General features: G+C 39.0%; 2 protein-coding genes and 1 non-coding gene across 7 annotated transcripts; 2 read left to right on the top strand and 1 right to left on the bottom strand.

Annotated features, from left to right (window-relative positions):
• Positions 1 to 1,883: 1,883 nt before the first annotated feature.
• On the bottom strand, positions 1,884 to 13,595 carry LOC120009530. Its single transcript, XM_038860154.1, has 8 exons — positions 13,448 to 13,595; positions 13,181 to 13,339; positions 12,582 to 12,781; positions 5,606 to 5,722; positions 4,335 to 4,965; positions 3,530 to 3,724; positions 2,968 to 3,328; positions 1,884 to 2,721 (listed from the first exon to the last, which is right to left on the bottom strand). Exons 1-8 carry the CDS (start codon positions 13,593 to 13,595, stop codon positions 1,884 to 1,886), a joined length of 2,649 nt encoding a protein of 882 aa, XP_038716082.1.
• On the top strand, positions 6,516 to 6,622 carry LOC119983979. Its single transcript, XR_005464816.1, has one exon. It is a non-coding gene; the product is annotated as a small nucleolar RNA R71 (small nucleolar RNA).
• A 1,227-nt stretch (positions 13,596 to 14,822) lies between the features above and the next one.
• On the top strand, positions 14,823 to 21,351 carry LOC119980501 (pentatricopeptide repeat-containing protein At4g19191, mitochondrial). 5 transcript variants are annotated; one of them, XM_038823218.1, is made up of 9 exons: positions 14,823 to 14,992; positions 15,606 to 15,659; positions 16,619 to 18,724; positions 18,885 to 19,034; positions 19,493 to 19,531; positions 19,933 to 19,995; positions 20,089 to 20,136; positions 20,228 to 20,356; positions 21,056 to 21,351. In XM_038823218.1, exons 1-3 carry the CDS (start codon positions 14,850 to 14,852, stop codon positions 18,624 to 18,626), a joined length of 2,205 nt encoding a protein of 734 aa, XP_038679146.1. In that variant the 5' UTR covers positions 14,823 to 14,849; the 3' UTR covers positions 18,627 to 18,724; positions 18,885 to 19,034; positions 19,493 to 19,531; positions 19,933 to 19,995; positions 20,089 to 20,136; positions 20,228 to 20,356; positions 21,056 to 21,351. The 5 variants fall into 5 exon arrangements, 4 of the variants coding, with proteins under 4 accessions (XP_038679146.1, XP_038679153.1, XP_038679162.1 ...); XM_038823234.1 differs by having other exon boundaries at positions 14,860 to 14,992; positions 15,576 to 15,659; XM_038823243.1 differs by having other exon boundaries at positions 14,860 to 14,992; positions 15,526 to 15,659.

The raw sequence follows: 21,351 nt of genomic DNA, 5'->3' as shown, positions 1-21,351 counted from the left end.
ACTCGGAGCGGTATCCTCCTCCTCGCCATCCTCGTCCTCCTCCGCAAACTGCTGCACACCCGGAGCATATCGAGCTCTCCCAGCAGGGGCAGAGCGAATACGAGCTATACTAATACGCCAGTTGCTCAAATCATACGCCTCCATGGGAAGAGAGACAGACTGCAGAGTCAGAGGTAGCACCTGGAGATATGTCAGCAAGCGAGTGATGATCCGCGGCAGAAAGAGCCTCTTCACCTTGACTTTGGTGTCCTCCACGCTCCTACGGATAGCCAAAAAGGACTGAATATAATAGTGGCCAAGATCAAACCAAGTACCAGTCCAGATACAATAAAGAATCTCCAAGGCCTCCTCCCTCCTCTCACTCTGGTGCCCAGTTGGCCATAAGTTACCATGCACTAGCCGGTCCACAAGATACATAACCTGCGGAAGAGCAGATTTCCGAACAAATTTTCCCCGCCGACCAGTAAAATGTTGGACCATCCACTCATGATCCTCCAGCTGGGCAGAAGGAATAGGTGGCTGGAAACCACTATCAGGAGGCTGGGAAGTAGGATGTCCAATACTGGCACTAACATCAGCAGCAGAAAAAGTAATCATCCTGGAAGGCAATATAGCTTGGTAGAGGCCAGGCCCTGTTGCTTCCACGGTGCGATAGAATGCACGCACCAGGCTTGGATAGACCGGAACATCAGTAGCAGAAGAAACATCCGGGGTAGCAATGAAAGAACAAAAGTGGCGGAGCCGGCCGAAAGGCTCACTTCTTACCCCAACCTTGTTCAACAGATCAGCAGATAAATATACCTCCGGCACAAGAGTAGCAATGTCAAAGTAATCAATGGCAGCTCCAGAAGTAGACCCCTCTGTTGCAGGAGGTGGCTGAGGTGTTGTGAACCGAGAAGTGCGCTTCTTGCGCATGGATGCCACTAGCTTTTGACGCGGCATAATTACTGCAAAAGCAATGTAAAACAATTAAGAATAGCAGGGATAATCATTAACGCAATACTGCACAGAAAGATGACAAAAGATGGTATGAGATAAGACCAACTCACGCCTAGGCGTGAGTGAACCACGCCTAGGCGAACTCACGCCTAGGCTGGAGTGAACCACGCCTAGGCGAACTCACGCCTAGGCGTGAGGGAACCACGCCTAGGCGTGGTCCCTTCTTCCCCAACACGCACGGGTTGCCATGGCAACCCGAGCTTCAAGCACCAAATCCCACACTTTGTACACAAAAACAGCAGATCAGGCAACCAATATGTCCTACATGACTCAGAATGAGAGAATCAACCAAGATATCCCATACTTTAGCCCTAAACTTCCAAAAATTAGGAGATGCCATTGCCAAACTTTGCAATTCTCTCACTTCAATTCTTGCTTGGAATAGAGCAAGCATAGAACGCAAAGATCACAAAAAAAAAACAGAAGTGGAAGAAACTATTACATACCTGATGCGCTTAGATTGTCGCTTAGGCGAGGATTGGAGAGGTGCGCCTAGGCACGCGGTAGAGAGAAAGCTCGGCGTGGGTATGTGACTGTGTACAGATTGTGTGGTATATAATGAAGAGTTTTTTTTTTTTTTTTTTTTTTTTTAAAATAGACACGCCCAGGCGTGGATTGTCCACGCCTAGGCGTGGTGATAAGTTGCGCCTAGGCGTGGATATGCACGCCTAGGCGTGGTCTGGCTGTAACATATTGCCCAGAAATTTCAATTTTCCTGCAGCCAGATTTCAGCACATGCAAACTAACATCCACACAAAATTTTTGCCAATAAAAATAGAATGATAAAGAAGAAAAGGATACACAAAAGGATATACTGCATTGGGTTGCCTCCCAAATAGCGCTAAGTTTAATGTCTTCAGCCAGACGTGGCGGTGCTAAGATCTTCAAAGGGATGGAGGATCTTCCAAGCGTAACTTGTACTTTTCCATATCAAAAGAGGTCTCAAAATAGGGCTTGAGGCGGTGACCATTTACTTGCTGCTCAAAACTTGTGCGAGGGTCCTTGATAAATACAGAGCCATAAGGAAGAACTTTAATCACCTCATACGGACCACTCCACCTTGATCGAAGCTTTCCCGGAAAAAATCGAAGGCGAGCATTATACAGCAAGACTTTTTGACCTGGTTCAAATACCTTCCTTGAGATATGTTTATCATGAAAGAGTTTGGTCTTTTCCTTGTAGATTTTAGCATTATCATAGGAGTCATTCCGCAGCTCATCAAGCTCATTAAGTTGGAGCTTCCTCATATTGCCAGCTTCCTGGAGATCAAAGTTCAAAACCTTGATTGCCCAGTATGCTCGATGTTGCAGCTCTACCGGTAAATGACAAGGCTTCCCAAAGACTAACCGGTAAGGAGACATGCCAATAGGAGTCTTAAAAGCAGTCCGATAAGCCCAAAGAGCATCATTAAGCTTAATACTCCAGTCCTTTCTACTAGAAGAAACCGTCTTCTCAAGAATATGTTTGATCTCCCGGTTCGATATCTCCACCTGGCCACTCGTTTGCGGGTGGTAAGGTGTAGCAACCTTGTGAGTTACCCCACATTTTTTCATCAACTTCTCAAAGTACTTGTTGCAAAAATGCGATCCACCATCACTAATAATAGCTCTTGGAGTTCCAAACCTTGCAAAGATCATATTTTTCAAGAAATGCAAAACCACACCATGATCATTGGTTTTGCACGGTAGAGCTTCAACCCATTTACTCACATAATCAACCGCCACCAAAATATATAGATTTCCATGGGAATTGGGGAATGGACCCATGAAGTCAATCCCCCACACATCAAATAGCTCAATAGTCAATATGTTGTTCAATGGCATTTGATCTCTTGCTGAAATATTCCCGGTTCGTTGGCATCGATCACACGTCAAACAGAAAGAATGAGCATCTTTGAACAGAGAGGGCCAATAAAATCCACATTGAAGTACCTTGGCAGAAGTTTTCTTCCCCCCAAAATGCCCTCCACACACATGAGAGTGGCAAAAGTGAAGAACACTTTCTTGCTCATTAACCGGAATACATCGTCTGATAATCTGATCAGGACAACATCTGAATAAATAAGGATCATCCCAATAGTAATATTTGATGGAGGATAGAAACTTGTTTTTCTCATGTGTGGTCATACCCGGAGGTAACTTCCGGCTTACCAGATAATTAACGATATCTGCATACCAAGGAACTTCCTCGACCTCAAATAAATGCTCATCTGGAAAGGTCTCATTGAAATCCATATCTCTTTCACCGTTTTCCTTGATAGCGAGCCGAGAGAGATGATCAGCAACTACATTCTCACACCCCTTTTTATCCCGAATCTCCAAATCAAACTCTTGGAGAAGCAGTACCCAACGAATGAGCCGTGGCTTGGAGTCTTTCTTTGACAATAAATACCGCAATGCTGCATGGTCAGAGTAGACAATCACTTTAGAGCATGCTAAATATTGACGAAACTTGTCCAAGGCAAAAACAATAGCCAACAACTCTTTCTCGGTGGTGGTATAATTGACTTGAGCATCATTGAGTGTTTGGCTTGAATAATATATAACATGAGACTTCTTGTCAACTCGTTGACAAAGCACTGCTCCAATGGCAAAGTCAGAAGCATCGCACATAATTTCAAATGGCAAAGAAAAATCCGGAGGCATCATAATTGGAGCGGTAGTAAGTTTCTCTTTCAACAAATCGAATGCCCTCATACAAGCTTCATCGAATAGAAAAACTGCATCTTTGGCCAAAAGGTTGCATAAAGGCCTAGCAATTTTAGAAAAATCCTGAATGAACCTCCTATAGAACCCTGCATGTCCCAGAAAAGAACGAATTCCTTTCACATTAATCGGAGGAGGAAGCTTCGATATAAGCTCTATCTTTGCCGGATCAACTTCAATCCCATTTTTGGAGATAATATGCCCCAACACATTTCCTCGTTGCACCATAAAGTGGCATTTTTCCCAATTTAGCACCAAATTGGTTTCTTCACATCTCCTCAACACAATAGATAGATTTTGAAGGCAATTGTCAAAACTTGACCCAAAGACAGAAAAATCATCCATAAATATCTCAATAAAACGCTCCACCATGTCAGAGAAGATGCTTATCATGCAACGCTGAAATGTTGCAGGAGCATTGCATAAGCCAAAAGGCATCCGACTGTAAGCAAATGTTCCAAATGGACAAGTGAAAGTAGTCTTGTCTTGATCTTCGGGAGCAATGGCAATTTGGTTATAACCAGAATAACCATCCAGGAAGCAATAATACTCATGCCCTGCCAGTCTCTCAAGCATCTGATCAATAAAAGGTAATGGGAAGTGATCTCTTCGGCACAAGATGGACTGGACTCACCCATTTGGAATCAGAAATAGGATAAATAACGCCAACATCCAAGAGCTTCAAAATCTCACTCCGGACAACTTCTTTCATGTTTGGATTTAATCTTCTTTGTCCCTCTCTAGTGGCTTTAGTTCCGTCCTCCATCAAAATGCGATGCATGCACACAGAGGGGCTAATGCCACGAATATCCGCAATGGTCCACCCAATTGCACTCTTGTATTCCCTGAGAACACGGAGCAATTTCTCTTCTTCCAAGAGAGAAAGATTAGAAGAAATAATAACAGGAAGAGTTTTAGAGTTACCTAAGAATGCATATCGCAAATGTGCGGGCAAAGGCTTCAACTCTAGCTCTGGCGGACTCACTATAGATGGTACTAGCTTCTCAAGATTTGGAGAGTCCCTCAAATTTTCAAAGGTCGGACGCCACTTGTGTTGATAACTAGGAGAAGCCTCAAACATGTTTACAACTTCTTGAGTATCATTGTCCAGAGTCCTCTCAATATCTCCCACTAGAAAAGCTTCCAAAGCAATGGTTTTATCATTTCTATGCAGCTCCATGTCGACTCTTCTATCCACCACATCCACCCAAAAACAAGTCTTTGAATCATTAGAATGTCTCATGGCCTCAAAGAGCCGAAACTGAATAGTTTTATTCAAAAACTGTCATAGTGAGAACTCCCATCTTGACATCAATGATGGTGTTGGTGGTTGCCATAAAACCGCGGCCTAGAATGATTGGTACATCTTTTCCCGGATTAGGTTCACCCTCCATATCAAGCACTAGAAAATCCACCGGAATAACAAACTCTCCCACCTTCACTAGAACATCTTCAACTAGCCCAAAAGGATGCACTAAAGAGCGATCCGCTAATTGGAGAGTGACTGATGTTGGTTTCAACTCACCGATCTTCAATGTAGTGTAAACAGAATAAGGCATGATATTCACACTCGCACCAAGATCCATCAAGGCTTTTTCAATTTCTTTCTCTCCAATAATACAAGGAATGGTAAAGCTACCCGGATCTTTTAATTTGGGTGGGAGCTTCTTTTGTAAAATAGCACTTGTCTCTTCGGAGAGAAATACTTCTTCATGATCACCAATCTTTCTTTTGTTAGTGCACAACTCCTTCAAAAATTTTGCATATGCGGGAATAGACTTAATTGCCTCAATAAGTGGAATATTAATCTCTACTTTCTTCAAAACTTCAAAAATGTCCCGATTATACTTGTGTTTTTTAGCCGGTGCAAGACGAGATGGAAAAGGCACTGTTGGAATAACCTCTTCTTCCGGCTTTTCCTTCTCAACATGAGGTGTGGTGGGAGCACTCGGTACCACCACTGTAGGTTCATCATGACTCTCACCATCAAGCCCTTTATATTCAATCTTGTTGTCCACCTTTTTCCCACTTCGCAAGACAGTAATAGCATTAGCATCTTCATGCTGTTTAGGATTTACCTCAGGTTGACTTGGAAGCTTTCCCGGTTGTCTTTCACTCAAAGCCTGAGCAAGTTGTCCTACTTGCATTTCAAGCTTTGCGATGGACTGAGTATTGCTGGAAACAGTTTGTTGCAACTGAGTCATTGAATTGCTCATCTCTGCTTGGGAATGCTGCATTGTGACTTGTGATTGAGCAAGTTGGGTGATAAGGTCCTCCATAGCAGACTTCTTTGCATCTTGAGAAGGTGGTCCTTGTCGTGGAGCTTGCCAAGGTCTGGGCCCTTGATTGAAATTCTGGGATGAAGCATAGGAGAAATTTGGGTGATTCTTCCATCCTGGGTTATATGTGTGAGAAAATGGATCATTCTGCTGCCTATGAAAAGGTTGAACTGCATTAACTTCAGCTTCAGGAAATGTCCCACTTCTAGAACATACATGAGTAGGATGATCGGTGCCTCCACAAATGCCACAATGCTCCAAATTTCTGCTCAGCAAAGTTACTACCGCATCCAATTTCCTAGCCACAGACGCCATCTCTGAATTTGAAGCACTAGCCTCATAAACCATATGTCTAGGAGCATCAAGATCACGATTATCCCATTGTGAGGAATTTGCTACCACAGTCTCAATAATTTCATTGGCTTCAGTCGGTTCCTTAGCCATAATATTTCCTCCAGCAGCTGCATCTAACCTATGGCGGCATTCATCAGCCAGATGTTGGTAAAAGTATGATATAATCTGCCATGGCAAGAATTGATGATGTGGGCAACCAATCAATAAAGTTTTATATCGCTCCCAAGCCTTAAAAAGTGGTTCTCCCTTGTTCTGTCTGAAATGGAAAATCTGATCCCGAAGCCTCTGTGTCCTTGACTGAGTATAGAACTTCTGAATAAACTTAGCAGAAAGTTGATCCCAAGAAGTGATAGAATTTGGTGGCAAAGTCTTGAACCAGATCTTAGCACTTTCCTTAAGAGAAAAAGGAAAAAGCTTCAACCGTATGAATTCTTCAGATATGCCTTGAATTTTTTGAGTGCCACAAATTTCCAGAAAATTATCAATGTGATCACTAGCATCTTGATTTTCCGCTCCTGAGAATGATGGGAGCATGTTAATCACATGACATTTAAGCTCATAAGATAGATTTGGCGGAATGGTTGGTAATATGATGCAAGATTGTCTAGTAGAGAATTGTGGCATAGAGTAGTCCATGATTGTGACCGGAGCATTTGCATTGTTGGCATTATTGCCAACTTCCTCACGATTCTCAGCCATGCTCTCCTGTTCAGAATGTTCTCCCAAAATGTTGTCACTAGATGAACTAGAGCTGGATATAGGAGGAGAGATAGAACGAGTGGAAGATTTCTCCTCAAGAAAATCCTTGTCTCTCTTGTTCCTTCATGCACGTTCCAAGTCTAGATCGACAGGAAGAATTTCTGTATCTTGAGAACGCCTTCCTTGCATGAACTACAAACAAGAAAGAAAAGTATAAGGATCACTAATTATCAAGTAAGAAAGAGCTAAACTAAGTATGTAAGTATCTATGTATATAAACAAGAATGGATCAAATATAAGCAACCGTCCCCGGCAACGGCGCCATAAACTTGTTGGGTCTAAATTAACCTTACTAGCAAGTGTACTAGTCGGCGACTACAGCACAATGATAAGCAAGGGTCGAATCCACAGGGACGGTGTTATGTTTAATCCAAATGTCTATTTGTATGTATATATGGACAATGCAATCAAAAGTAAAATTCAACTCAAGATTGTTTGGTTTGGTAATTAAACTAAAACAAGCAAAGAGCAAAGTGTTTTTGGTATTTTCTTAGAATTAGGATGCAACTAATGCAAATGAGATGATTTAACAAATATGAGATGAACACCAAGGCTTCGGAATCCCCCTTGGGAAATGACTTGGAATGACATAAATTCACACACATATTTGCTAATTCGGGCATAACGAATCCGTACCTAAGTCGGTTTTAGCGCACTTAAGCCAAATCTCCCTAAAATCGATTACTAGCCATCTTATTGGTCTAGGTCGGATATTCCTAAATACATTCTAGCCATCTTATTGGTCTAAACATGCATAGGAATTTATGGAGTTCTATGGAGATTAGGATTCATACAAAATTGTCACCTAATTAAAGGGAGACACATTCATAATCAAGTGTTTCAAGAAGCATAATCTACTTGACATATTATTGTCTAAGCAAATTCTCCAAACAATTTCATCCAAAAACCTAAAGTGTTGGCCAAACACCACAAGCATGAAGAAATTGCAATCAAACATAGAAACACAAGATTTATACCCAAATCAACTCATATATATGTAAATCAAGTCATAAACAAAGTCATCAAACCCAAGGCTTCATCCTAGCCTTGGCACAAGAGATTTAGTTACACATAATGAGAGAAAAACACAAAAGGAGAGATGAGAAAATCATGAATAAACCCAATTAGTTGAGTAGATCCAAGTTGAGCTGAAGAATCTCTCCTCCTAGCTCCAAGAATCGCCTTCCCCCTCTGGTTTCGCTCCCCAGAAAATCAGTTCTAGGTTAAAAAGTGTCCTGCGGCTCGGCAAGTTCGCGAATTAAAACATCCCAAAAAACTGTCTTGTGCGCCTAGGCGCGTTGTATTCACGCCTAGGCGCACCACGCCTAGGCGCACGCCTAGGCGCAATCCTAGGCGTGCACAACTTCAAATTCACGCCCCAACTCGCTGGACTGGGCGTGCACAAGTGATACTGGGCGTGCACAAATATTGCGCCTAGGCGTGGAATGCTTCCAAAATCTCCATACGACGTCCGATTTGCACGATTTTAGCGTCTACGGAAAGCTTGAGATGTCTAGTTTCCAATGCCTTTTATTTCGCTTGATTCCGATAATGTGACAAAAAGTTATAAGTATTTGAACACACGAAGGTCGGTGGACATTTTCTTCAGCCCTTTTTTCATCACTTTTCATCCAAACCGCAATCAACCTATCAAAAAATACAAATCAAAACATAAATACACTCATTATTTATTTAAATGAAGCTTAAGAGGGGGAGATTCCTACCAAAAACAATAGGTATTATCACACCTATCAATTAACACCTTGGATCTAGCTTAACATAAGGATGATTTTATAAAGGCCCCATCTGTGAGTGCTATGGAGTCTGCAAAGTGATATTGTTCACATGGCTATATGGATTCCACTTACCTGATGATAGCTCTAACTGTTGGAAACGTGCAACGCAGTGAAAGCGTATAAGGACCTCATAGACATAAACGATAGCTAGACAGGTTTCAAAAATTTCTTATCAAATACTAATCACCATAGCACAAACCATATATCAATTAATTACAAGAAGATTATATACCTTGAGATCTCTCTGATTTGATCTCTAATAATCAGGAACGAAGGATGCAGTCAGCGAGTTTTATACTAAGCTCAAACCTGTGGATCTTCCACCGTATGCACCAATTCCCACGCTTGGATTGAGAGGGTGGTCTCTTTTCTCCAAGAACCTGAAGAACACAAACCAAAACTAGTGGAAACGATTAGAGAGTAGAGAGGCCAACTGGTGTCTCAAAACTTGTGTTAACAAAACACACACTATGTGTGTATTTATAGGGTTTGGCCACACCTAGGGTTTTCTCCCTAGGTGGGCCGGCCCCTAAGCCTCTCCCCCTCCTAATTCCGATCCGTTTTGATTTTCCTGTATCTTCTAGTATTGGGCTTCTGGGCTACAATGGGGACCAACTAGGAAAAATAAAACATGGGCTTCCTATGAATTTAATTATCAGCCCAAACCCATGGACATAATTATAATTCATAAATTATAATATATTCCACTAAAATATTATAATTCCTCATGTTAAGTTGCAGATACCCGTCAATTAAATATGCCACTGACATCTTTAAATATTTCCTTGATCTTACTGCTTAACTTATTTGAATGTGTCGGATTAATTAAAATTCACCTGCAGGGTTTTGACACAATCTCAAATCCTATAAGCATTCTCAAGAGGGTATCATCAATCCATAATTGGACGTGAATTTTATTAACAGATTATTTTCCATCGTACAATTAATGCGGTGACCCAACTCACTTGGTGTTTGTTGGCCTGTACAAAAAAAACCTCACCCTCTAGTAAATCAAAGTCCCATACATTAAATGCACATGTACTAATAATCTTTAATAAATTAAGAATATGAACAATTCTATAACGTTTGTGTGAGTGTACAATTTTCCATATAGTCAGACTGAGAAAATTGACTCACACGTAGTCCTAATCAATACACTCCAAGTGTACCGGTATAGTAAGTTCAAGCTTTGCCGCTCTCCGTAACCAAGATAGGTATACTTAAATACTATACCACAGCCAAGCTGACGGATTGTCCAATTCCGTCTTAGCTGTGATCGCTTACTTATATTCGATAGAAACTTATGAATTGATCTTTCGTGTGCAAGCTTAGACTCTACACACCAATTCATATACCATATAGAATAAAAGACACTGATGCCAATATGTCTTTTCTCATTTTAAATGCTAAATATATTTTATTCAAATAAATAAATCGAGTTTGAATATTACATAAAATAACGGCATTTAACATACTATTCCTATCACTAACACCATTGATTGGAGCGCCTTACTAGCTGATGCTTGGTTCGGAAGATTTGGACAATAGCCGATTTTGTAGTCTTCACATCTTGGTGAGTTTGGAGTTTGATTCATTAGCAAATTCATGAAAGGATATAATAATGACATATTGATTATGCTGATTAGATTTCCACCAATGTCATGTATTATTGTTTTGGCCTAAAGCGAGTTAATCATAAATTTATTGTCTAGTGGCAATGAAGTTTTGCTCACTGATAATGTTCATTTTATTTTTCATTCAAAACAGAAAGCAATGTATACAGATGGATGTAGATCCAACAAATAGAGATGTAGTACTTTCTAATGTAGCTTTCAAGAAGGGCAGTCCTATTATGAATATTCTTTAATCAAATTGAGGTGTTTTCTATCAATTGAACGCGCGTAGCGTTGGTTTGCACCTAATTGTTTATGAATATTTGAACTTAAATCTCCAACGAATTGGTGAGCAAGGTTTTCCCCACAATCCTTCCTTAAAAACCATCTAAACACATTCTCATGAAAAACCCTAACCTAAATGTTTTTGTATTTGGGTTGGGCTTGGATAGGAAGGTAAAGCTCAATCATCCAATCTAGCCCAATACATTTTGTCCAAAATCTTTAGTCAAGCCCTGCCCATTTTTTTTGATAAGCTCTCCAGTCGATCTCTCCAGTACAATTTTTCGTGCGAGTTTAACGATCACATCTAGATTTTTTTGATTTTTCTAGTACTTTAAAGTCTAACACGTCTCTAAGATTACAGTCCAATGGTCTAAGATAAACATAGTTCCTTTCTTCTTTTTTAGAGTTTTAGTTATGAATTCTTATGTTGTTCTGGTTTTGCTACAATCATCTCAAACTTATAACCAGCGCCGGCCCTGAGCACGGGCCGGCCTGGGCAACCGCCCAGGGCCCCCAATCTGGGGGGCCCAATATAAATATATTATATATATATATATATATAAGTACACACTTATTCACTTAATTACTTAAACAAAGTTTAATTGCAACATTCTATTGTAATTTTTCATCAGGCTCATCTTTTTCATTATCATCAATTTCAATCCTGTCAAAATGGAATGTGTGAGATTTGGAATTTGCAAGTGATGGACAAATAAAGGCAAATAAATGTGGGAATGATGAGTGTAACAGGGCATCAAAAACATGGGAACTGTAAATATTGAACATGCAAAAGCTGTATTAGAGAAAGTTATCAAAGTAAAATAAAGACATGCTCATTACTGAGCTTAAAACCTAGAGGACATGGCAAGGCTTAACAGCAAAGTTTTGATCATCTTCCACAATATCAACATGGAATTCCTCAAACTGCTCACATAACTCCCCAAAATGTCTGACTGTTGGATTGCTATGTTTTCACTTTCGTATCATATCCATGAGTGCGGCCAACATGTGCTCCAGCCTTTGTTGTCCATCCTCTAGTGTTTGTAGCCCCATCTCTAGCCGGGCTATCGCTGCACGCATGCGATCTGATTGTGGACACGCTGCAACTGCTGATGAGAAATCTCCAAGTGGTGATGCTGAGGGATCTTCTTAGGTCTGCTTCTTTCTTGCAGAAGTTGTTTTCAAATGGTTGATGCTCTGACGCCATGTCCTTCTTTCTAGCATGGTGACCTGATATCCTGAAAATGCTTGAGGCTGAGGAGGTCGAATGTTTTTGAACAAAAGCAACCTTGTAATAAGCCGTGGGAAAAATAACTTTCCTGCCTTTGTTGGCTTCTTCTCCACAAAGTATTTGGCTTTGAAGATCGTGGCCAAATAGATCTTTCCAATGTCAAACCAACGCCCTTTATACATAGAGTATAAAACTGACAAGAATTTCCCCCGTCGTTCTTGCTCATGGCCAATAGGACACAGATTTTCCCTAACAGCATCATCCAACAACCACATCTTTGAAGGCAAGTAGGCGCGGCGTGTAGCGTTGTTGTGTTTATTCCTCTTTCCCCCACACATATCATCAATCATCTTCTACTTTGATGCACAGATCGGTTGTCGAGATCCAGTGGGCTCATCATCTACTGGTGGATACCCCAAGCAGCAACACAGATCTGCTGTTGTGAATTGAACTTTCACACTAGCTATAATGACCTGATAAACCAGTTGATCCCTTGTTCGCTCGCTTCGTGGTAGCTCGATGAGAGTGTGATAGAAAGAGCGAATGATTTGAGGATACACCAGTAAGTTATTTTCTAGATCTGGATCTACTAGAAACAACAAGGAATGCTCCCTCAAGTAGCGCATCGCCCATTTGTTGATGACCTCTCGCTGTATCGTTTTGTCGATTCTACAGTCAGGAATGATTTCAGCTTCATTGAACAAAGCAAGCCTGGACTGCGATCTTGAGGCTATGGTGCATGGGCGTCTCAGCATAGTTTCTGATCTCCGTTAGAGAGAAAACACACTTTTGCCAGAAATGATTGAGATGGCGATAAAGATGAAGATGGATCGAGAAAATAAAGAAAAAGTATTGTATATATGAAGAAATTCGGGGTGCCTGTCATATCAGTACTTACTTTACTGTCACGCTCCACTGCCAGCTTTTGTCTTTATTGATCGACTTTTTATCTAAAATTGTGCTGGCCACCTTCTTTTTTTCTACTTTTTTTAACTAAAAAATATATTGTTCTTTTCCCCACTTGAGGATGAACTTTTTTGTTTTTTGTTTTTTTATTAACTGTTGCATCAGCAGAGAGGAGCTCCAAATAAAGGGCCTCCAAATAATTATATGCCCAGGGCCACCAAAAGGGCAGGGCCGACCCTGCTTATAACTTTACCATGACTCCCATCCAATACCAGAGGCCCAATACCATACTCCTGACAACCCCACTTCGACAGGTGGTCTTTGCGGCCAACACCAACAATCAATCGGGACGGAACAAAACTAAAATTGCCCCTTATCAGAAGTCCATCTCCACCAGAGCAGCCAAAACATGCTGGAAAATCCAAGTCTGAAGGCCCAAGCAGTCATGAAAACCTCGAGGCCCAAAACCGAACTCCTCAGTTAAGATAAGGCAACTCATGCAGACCAAAACCAAACTAACAAGACAGGATAGCACAAGAAACCCCAAAACAGCCCCCAACACACTGCCCCGGACAGGGTTCATAATCTTTGAGCAAACCATCAAAACAAAGGAACTTTGGAAAGCAAAGCATTCCCTGGAGCAGTGTTATCAGAACCGACCCGCGCATCGATCCACTATAATAAGTTTAGAAGGTTCAACCGGTTGGCTCGAAGGGTCAAGGGTTGAATCGCTTATTTTTATATAATTTATTTATAAATAATAATAATAGTATAATAAATAGAAATCTTGAATTAATCGTATATTGTGTTACTTTTATACCAAATAACAAATAGATGAACAAAAATAACTAAATAATTTAAGAGAAGAAAAATTATAATAATATATCTCAAAATATAATAGTAATCTTGAAATTAGTTATAAAAAGGTCCATAAAAAGAATTAGAATTTTTTTAAAAATACTAATTTTAAGATTTAATTAGCGAAAGAATTGACAAAAAAACATGCAAAAGACGTAAAGTATAATAAAAGGACAAAATTTTGTCATGGGACCCACACATGACAAGTCACAAAGCATTAGAAAAAAAAAAAAACCTACAGAAAAGGGTTAAATATAATTTTTCATCCCTCAACTATACACGTGATTTCATTTTCATCTTTAAACTATTTTTACTCTTAATTTTGTCATTCAACTATGTGAAAGTACCTATTTTATCCTTAAAGTGAAAAAGTGGCCATAAAAATCCTACGTGGCATATCAAAAAATTTTATATGACAAACTTTGACAAATTTGATTGTTATGTTCCTAAACTATAAAAGTCTGACATTTTTAATCCCTCAACTGTGCAAAAGGTAATTATTTTGTCCTTAAAATCACTTTAAGAGATAAAATGCAACAATCAAAATTAATTCAGAGGTAATTATGTAATTAAAGGTCCCTTTTATGACATTTTTCTTTGTTGTCATTTACTTGATTTACTACAACCCCTCTTCTTGTCTCAAAAGTATTTGGACATGTTTTTGGGTGTTGAAACATTTTTGTGTCAACAAATCTTTGTTGTTCAAAATGAAAAAAAAAATAAAATCTTTGAGGGACAAAATTGAGAAAAAAAATAATATAATTTAAGGAAGAAAATGAAATCACGTGTATAGTTGAAGGGTGAAAACTTTTGAATATGTCCAATGTGTATTCCACTTATAGTCTACTACGTACAAATTATATCAAGTGAGATGTCACATGAGATTTTATTGTTGTCGAAATTTTTTGAAGAACGAATGGGAATGGGGTATTTTCCCATAGTTGAGGAATAACATGAGGAAAAAATAGAACCCTATAATTGAAAGACAAAAAGTTATATTTAACCCATGGAAAAGACTGAAAAGGGGGAAAAAGCAAAGTTGATATGGGACTCTCTTCAAATAGATGACTGATGCCACTGCCCTGGAGCCGGCAAAACGAGACCCCGGAACAAATCGTGGTCTTAAACCAGACCATCTAAAACCCCAGCCTCGGCAGAAAGGACAGAGGAGCGGCTCCTCCAAAATCCAATTTGGTTCGTCGACAAGGTACTGCAATATTTCTTATTCATCTTTTCTACTAGATTGGAATTAATTTTGACATCTTCTTTTGTGCGTGAATTCTCGGTGTTTTCATCTTTGTTGATTCTTTATTTGCTTTGTGAGGAGATAAATGGACAAAGAAGAAATTATTATTGTTTTCATCTGACTTTTTAGTGTAATACTACCGGTATCCACAAATGTCTGTCAGGTTACGCCTTGACATTCCAGAGAGTGTTTTCCCCCCTTTTATTTTTGGTTTGAAGTTTGTAGTTCTTAATGTTTGTTGAGATTGAATTTGTGATGACTAAATTGATATAATACTTGTCATGATAAATCTGCAGAAAATTTTGTCTCTTTCTTTCCTTCTGTTTTTGGGATAATGGCATTATGCTGTCACTACATGGAAGGGGAACTCTTTGTCATGGAAACTCCAATAACCCTAGCCCTAACTGTTGAAACTGGGCGAGTTGACAATGTTTATGTTACATTATATAGAGTATAGACCATTAGCCTCTTTTCTCTTCTTATTATTATTTCAGATAACAACTTATCTTGGATTTTCTGACGATCCATTTTATTCAACGGGCAGCTAAAATTCTTGCCAACATAATTGTGGCAGGATCTGCTATTTTTGGGAGGGCTCTTTTTCAAGCTTACCGCCAAGCACTTGCAAGTAAATCTTTTAGTTTCATGTTCAGTATTTCTGATTAGTGAAGATTCATGTTCTCAATGAGTTCTTATATTTGTATTTCTCTAACTGGTCCTTATCAGTGTCCATACGTTTTGGTCCACGCATATGCCATGCTTGAGTTGCATTGCTCTTTTTACCTTATTCTTTTGATGCTGTGATACTGGGTCAATCTGGGGACAACATGTTTGCTTATTCCAAAATGATTAACTACAAAAGATAAATACTTGAAATATTTTTCAGAGTCCCATGAGTTGTTTGTACTAACTAATATATTGTGAATCAGTCATTGATTTAATATGTAAATAGTGTACTTTTGGCATGTTCTTGGTGTCGCACAGCAAAATTGTCTTTTCCATTCAAAAAAGATCCACGCTGGGATCAATTTTTTATGGCCAAGTCATAATTGGGTTTTGAATGATGATTTTGGATCCAAATTTCCCCTTTTAGTTTTAATAATTAGCACATCACCATAAGCATCCAATCCCCATATAGTGCAGTAACAGCAACCGACCACTTCCTTAAATTTGTTTTTGCCCCCAAATATATTTTATGTATCTTGTAAAAGGTCATGATTCGACTAAAAAACCAACCGAAGCATAGCGAACTAAGGTTGCAAGACTTGCAACCAATAGATACTGAAGCATTTTTTTTTTCAAGTATGTATGTGTGATGAAGCCTTAAATCCTATATATAACTTTCGAACATATATTCAGTATTTTCGGATGTGCAGATATTTTTAGTATTAATTCATCTCATTCTTAATACTGTTCACACTGTCATATATTTGTATATGAGTCGTGACATTATTGTTGATATCGGAATTTAATGGAACTCTTACTGATGTATATCTCAGAGAAGCTGTAATAGTTAGTAAACAAAAAGGTGCATTCTTTAATGAACTTGTTTATTGTGTTTATGTCCTGTAAATGTTTGTATTTCAGTTGCATCAACTATAACATCAGTACCCCAACAGTAAACTATAACTGGAAAATGGCCATAGCTTCAATTCCTCTGCGTCTCAACTGTTCTTCAAAATTTTGGACTGTTAATCAATGGAACTTCCAGTTACGAGAGGCTGTAAACCAAAATCATGCCCACGAAGTCCTTCACCTCTTTCGCCAAATGAAACAAAGCAGTTTTCTGCCAAACAACTTGACCTTTCCCATCATATCCAAAGCCTGTGCCAAGCTTTCCAATCTCAAATGCTCTCAAATGGTCCACACTCATGTCGTAAAATCCCCATTTTGGCCAGATGTATTTGTACAAACAGCTATGGTTGATATGTATGTCAAATGCCAGCGATTAGACTATGCACACAACTTGTTTGAGAGAATGCCTAGAAGAGATGTTGCATCTTGGAACGTGATGCTAGGGGGTTTTGCCCATTTGGGTTTGCTTGACAGAGTGTTGGGTTTTTTCCGTGACATGAGGTTTTCGGGGATTCAGCCAGATTTGCTCACAGTTATTGAAGTAAGTCGGGCTGTATCATGTGCTGATGACTTGAATTTGGTGAAGAGCATTCATTCTTTTGGCATTCGGATTGGGATAAGTGGTGATCTTTCAATTTCTAACACTTGGATTGCTGCATATGCTAAATGTGGTGACTTGAGCTTGTCAGAATTAGTGTTTCATGGAATTAAAGAGGAATCGAGGTCTGTTATATCATGGAATTCTATGATTGAAGGGCATGCAAACATTGGTAACTTCCTTAATACTTTAAAGCTTTACAAATCAATGCTGTGTGGTGGATTTAGGCCTGATATAAGCACCATTCTTAGCCTGTTGTCATCATGTGTGCAACCTGAGGCCCTCCTCCAAGGTAGTTTGATTCATTCTCATGGAATCCAGTTTGGTTGCAATTCTGATAGATCTGTGATTAACACTCTTATATCCATGTATTGTAAGTGTGGAGATATTGATTCAGCTAGGTATTTATTTGAATGCACATCGAACAGGACATGTGTTACGTGGACTATTATGATTAGTGGGTATGCTGGGAAAGGGAATATGGCTGAAGCATTGACATTGTTTAATGCCATGGAAGCAGCTGGTGAGCATCCTGATTTGGTTACTGTGCTTTCTCTTATTTCAGGTTGTGGCCAAACAGTGGCACTTGACCTTGGAAAATTGATTGAAAATTATGCTAATTTTAATGGACTGAAAGATAATATAGTAGTTTGCAATGCTCTGATAGACATGTATGCAAAATGTGGGAGTGTTTATGATGCTCAACGCCTCTTTAATGGCATGTCCTATAGAACTGTTGTATCTTGGACATCTATGATTGCTGCTTGTGCTATGAATGGAGAATTTGAAGAAGCTTTGGACCTTTTTAACGTGATGCTGGTTTCAGGATTAGAACCAAACCACATAACGTTCCTTCATGTCCTTCAAGCATGCAATCATGCAGGTTTCCTGGAAAAAGGATGGGAGTTTTTCAACATGATGAGTAGCATTTATATGATAAATCCTGGATTAGACCATTACTCTTGTATGGCAGATCTACTTGGACGTAAAGGAAAGCTGAACGACACATTGGAGTTTCTTCGGAAAATGCCGGTCAAACCTGATGCTGCCATGTGGAGTGCATTACTTGGTGCTTGTAAGATTCACCACAACGTAGAGATCGGAGAGTGTGCTGCTCAACACCTTTTTGAGTTGGAGCCAGATGAGGCTGCTCCATATGTGGAGTTGGCCAACATATATGCATCAGCAGGAATGTGGGATAGAGTAGCAAGAACAAGAATGATGATGAAATCTCATAAGATGAGGAAGTCTCCTGGACAAAGCGTTGTCCAGGTGAATGGTGTATCTCATGCTTTTATGGTTGAGGAAAGAAGTCATCCTGATGTTGTACAAATATATGAAGCTTTGGATAGTCTAAAGTTGCAATCAGAAAAAAGGTCCCCACTCTATATGGATGGAATGCCGGAGAAGGACTTGGAATAAAGTCATGGAGTTTTGCTTGTGAAAGTTACAGGACTTGAAATTTCTACAATGGAATTCATTTTGCCAAATCGAATAAAATTGATAATGACACCATAGAGGTATAACCTCTTTATAATGCTGTTAATAAACATTCTGACATGCAATTCGTCTCCTGCTTCTTTCTTTTATGTTCGTTGCTGGGAAAATTTTCTTAGTACCTACTAGCAAGCAACATGATTGCAGAAGTACTAACAGTTCATTTTGTTTACATGTTCCAAGTGTCTCTTTGATATTGAGGAGGAGATGATGATCCTAAATTTGGTTATCTGACCTCTTTGGAAGTGAATGCAATGGTGACGAGAGACAAGTGATGTACTGAAGGACTTTCTTCAAAATTCACCTATCCTTGAATCTCTTGTTGTTCAGAAGGTAAATCTCTGATCCATGAAGACTTAAAAGCTTTTGGTTTTTGAAGGCTTGCCACAGAAATTCTCTTTCCCTGTTGTATGGGTACATGCTGGAAGGTGGATGAGAGATTCCTCTACTCAGTGTTCTATGTTGAGCCTCAAAACTTGTATATCTATCAATTACTTGTGCTCTCTGTCCTGTTTTTAAATCATTTTTCCAGCTGAGCCGGAACCGGTAAGAGTTGTTTTGTGATGAGAGAAAAAAAAAATATGGATAACAATGTATTTTAACGACCGCTAAACTAGCGGTGACTTCAGAAATTCAAATTTTGTGCTAAACTTGCGCTGGGTTCAGAAAGTTAAATTTTGTGCCTGGCTTCAGAAATTCAAATTTGGCTGTTATGCTCTGGTCAAATTATCGCAAGTGTAACTGAGGCAGACTGCGGATATTTAAATTGGCTGTCTTTTGGGTCCTTGCAGGTTTTCTGTGAATTTGATTGGGAGTTGGATGAACTTGAGGTACAGAGATGTCGTTTTCTAAGTTCATATGATTGTATGACCTGTGGAAGAAATCTCCTGCAATGGTTAAGCGATGCGAATCAGTTGTTTGATCTTTCTGCATGCTGTTCATAAGTTTTATAAAATACAGCCTTCTGTTAACGTTAGTGTGTCATAACTTGGTATTGTTGTTACTATTATTGTTGGAACTCTATCAATCATTAGATGGTCTTTTCTACTCAAAAAGGCTGTCACCTGAACATCCTTTTGTTTGCTGACATGACTCATAATATTATTTTGTAATCATTGTCTCAATTTATTGTTGTTGCTTCTACTCAGTGTTGTGGAATAGGTTCAGTTTCCTATCTTGTACTTTGTCAAATTTGACTATTTGATAGTAAAATATCCCTGTTAATTTGTAGGAGTTCACTGATAATCTTATCAAGGAGGAGGAATTGTCTGAAGATCAGAAAGATGCTTTTAAGGTGATGTTTAATGGAAACCTGTATGTAATTTTGGGAATTTGGTTTTGCCATTTTTCAAATTGTTAAATGAACTTGCTATTTTCCTTTTGTCAGAATTTTGTTAAAGAGAAAGTTCGTGAAGCAAAGAAAGCAAATCGAGAGGTATTTTAGTGGTTACACTTACATATATGTTAGGTTTGAATGCACAAACTTGGATATTTTGGGCAGTTTTACTAATATACAGTTTTTGTAGGCAAGAGAGGCCAGGAAGAAAGCCCTTCAAAAAATGAGTCAGGAAACTAAGGCCGCATTTGAAAATAGGAGTTTTAATAAGTTCTATCCTGTATCTACTCCAGATTCACCTAATGTGTCAAAGGTTAAGGTATTGTCTTGGATGCATTAATATTGACCATCTCTGTACCTCTTACGTGGAAATCATTTTCTAATTAATCTTTGGTTGGATACATATAGTTTTTGTGCAAAGTGCTAACTTTGACCTGTAGCGCAAACTTTCCGGACAGAAGTTCAGCTTGTGTTGTTTAGCATTTAAATTTTGAATGTTTCTGTGTGCTGTCTTGTATTCATGCTGTTAGAGCATTTCAGATTTCGAATTTGTTGGTGTTTTGAACTTTTTTTTATGGATAGTAAAATAGACTTAAAAATCAATTAGATTTGATGTCAAAGCCTCCAATGAACTTAGTTGGCTTGTATTGGTTGTTATGAGGTAAATAGTTTTGATACTTGATGCTTCATAGTATGGGTTAAAAGTTGTTGGTCCTTATTTTGACTCTTAGGATCTGAATGATAAATGATTTAAAATGGTTAATTTAATTTAAGTATTTCTATTGAACTAATTGATTTGTCTTAGCTTTTGGTAGTCGTTCGTAATTTAGCTGAAAGCCCATTCATTAAAAGAACTTACCTTAAAAATACTTTAGCAAAGTTGTGCTGTTTCTCTCTCATGAGACAAAGTAATAGTAATTCCATTACCTATTTTGGATTGCATTTACCTTGTCCATTTCCCTTGTTTAAAAAAGGAATTTGTTAACCCTTTTCGCTATTTTTTGTTTTTGTTTTGCAGTCTCCCTTTATAAACAGGTAATATGGGAAGGCTCATGAGGTCCTGTGATGGGCTCATTGAACTGTGTTGATATAGGATAGATTTAGGGTTTTAGGCATCTTTGTATATCAAACATGACAAAATTGTTCAGAAGGCATGCTGCTGCTGCCCCCTACTTATGTTTCCTTGATCAGTCAAGGTGAGAAAGATGCAAACATGCAGTTTCATGAGATTTAGATGAACTCATTGCTTGTCTAATTATTCCTTCTCTTAAATAAATTTATGCCTGTGATCCCTTCGAGCTTCAGGTGCTCAAA

The sequence above is a fragment of the Tripterygium wilfordii genome, chromosome 2 (genome assembly GCF_013401445.1).
Source record: "Tripterygium wilfordii isolate XIE 37 chromosome 2, ASM1340144v1, whole genome shotgun sequence".
NCBI classification, from domain to species: Eukaryota; Viridiplantae; Streptophyta; class Magnoliopsida; order Celastrales; family Celastraceae; genus Tripterygium; species Tripterygium wilfordii.
The sequence above is the reverse complement of the archived record's forward strand: the minus strand, read 5'-3'. Positions and strand labels throughout refer to the sequence as shown.

Excerpts from the sequence above, each read along its gene's own strand:
- LOC120009530 (XM_038860154.1), bottom strand. The coding sequence starts at position 13,595 with ATGCGCGGGTCGGTTCTGATAACACTGCTCCAGGGAATGCTTTGCTTT. Across the intron at positions 12,782-13,180 it reads GGTATTGGATGGGAGTCATG|AAACTATGCTGAGACGCCCA; the intron begins GTAAAGTTATAA and ends AACGGAGATCAG. Across the intron at positions 3,329-3,529 it reads TCATGTTATATATTATTCAA|AGTTTGATTTGGAGATTCGG; the intron begins GCCAAACACTCA and ends TGCTTCTCCAAG.
- LOC119980501 (XM_038823218.1), top strand. The coding sequence starts at position 14,850 with ATGACTGATGCCACTGCCCTGGAGCCGGCAAAACGAGACCCCGGAACA. Across the intron at positions 14,993-15,605 it reads CAATTTGGTTCGTCGACAAG|GATCTGCTATTTTTGGGAGG; the intron begins GTACTGCAATAT and ends TAATTGTGGCAG. Across the intron at positions 15,660-16,618 it reads TTACCGCCAAGCACTTGCAA|TTGCATCAACTATAACATCA; the intron begins GTAAATCTTTTA and ends TTTGTATTTCAG.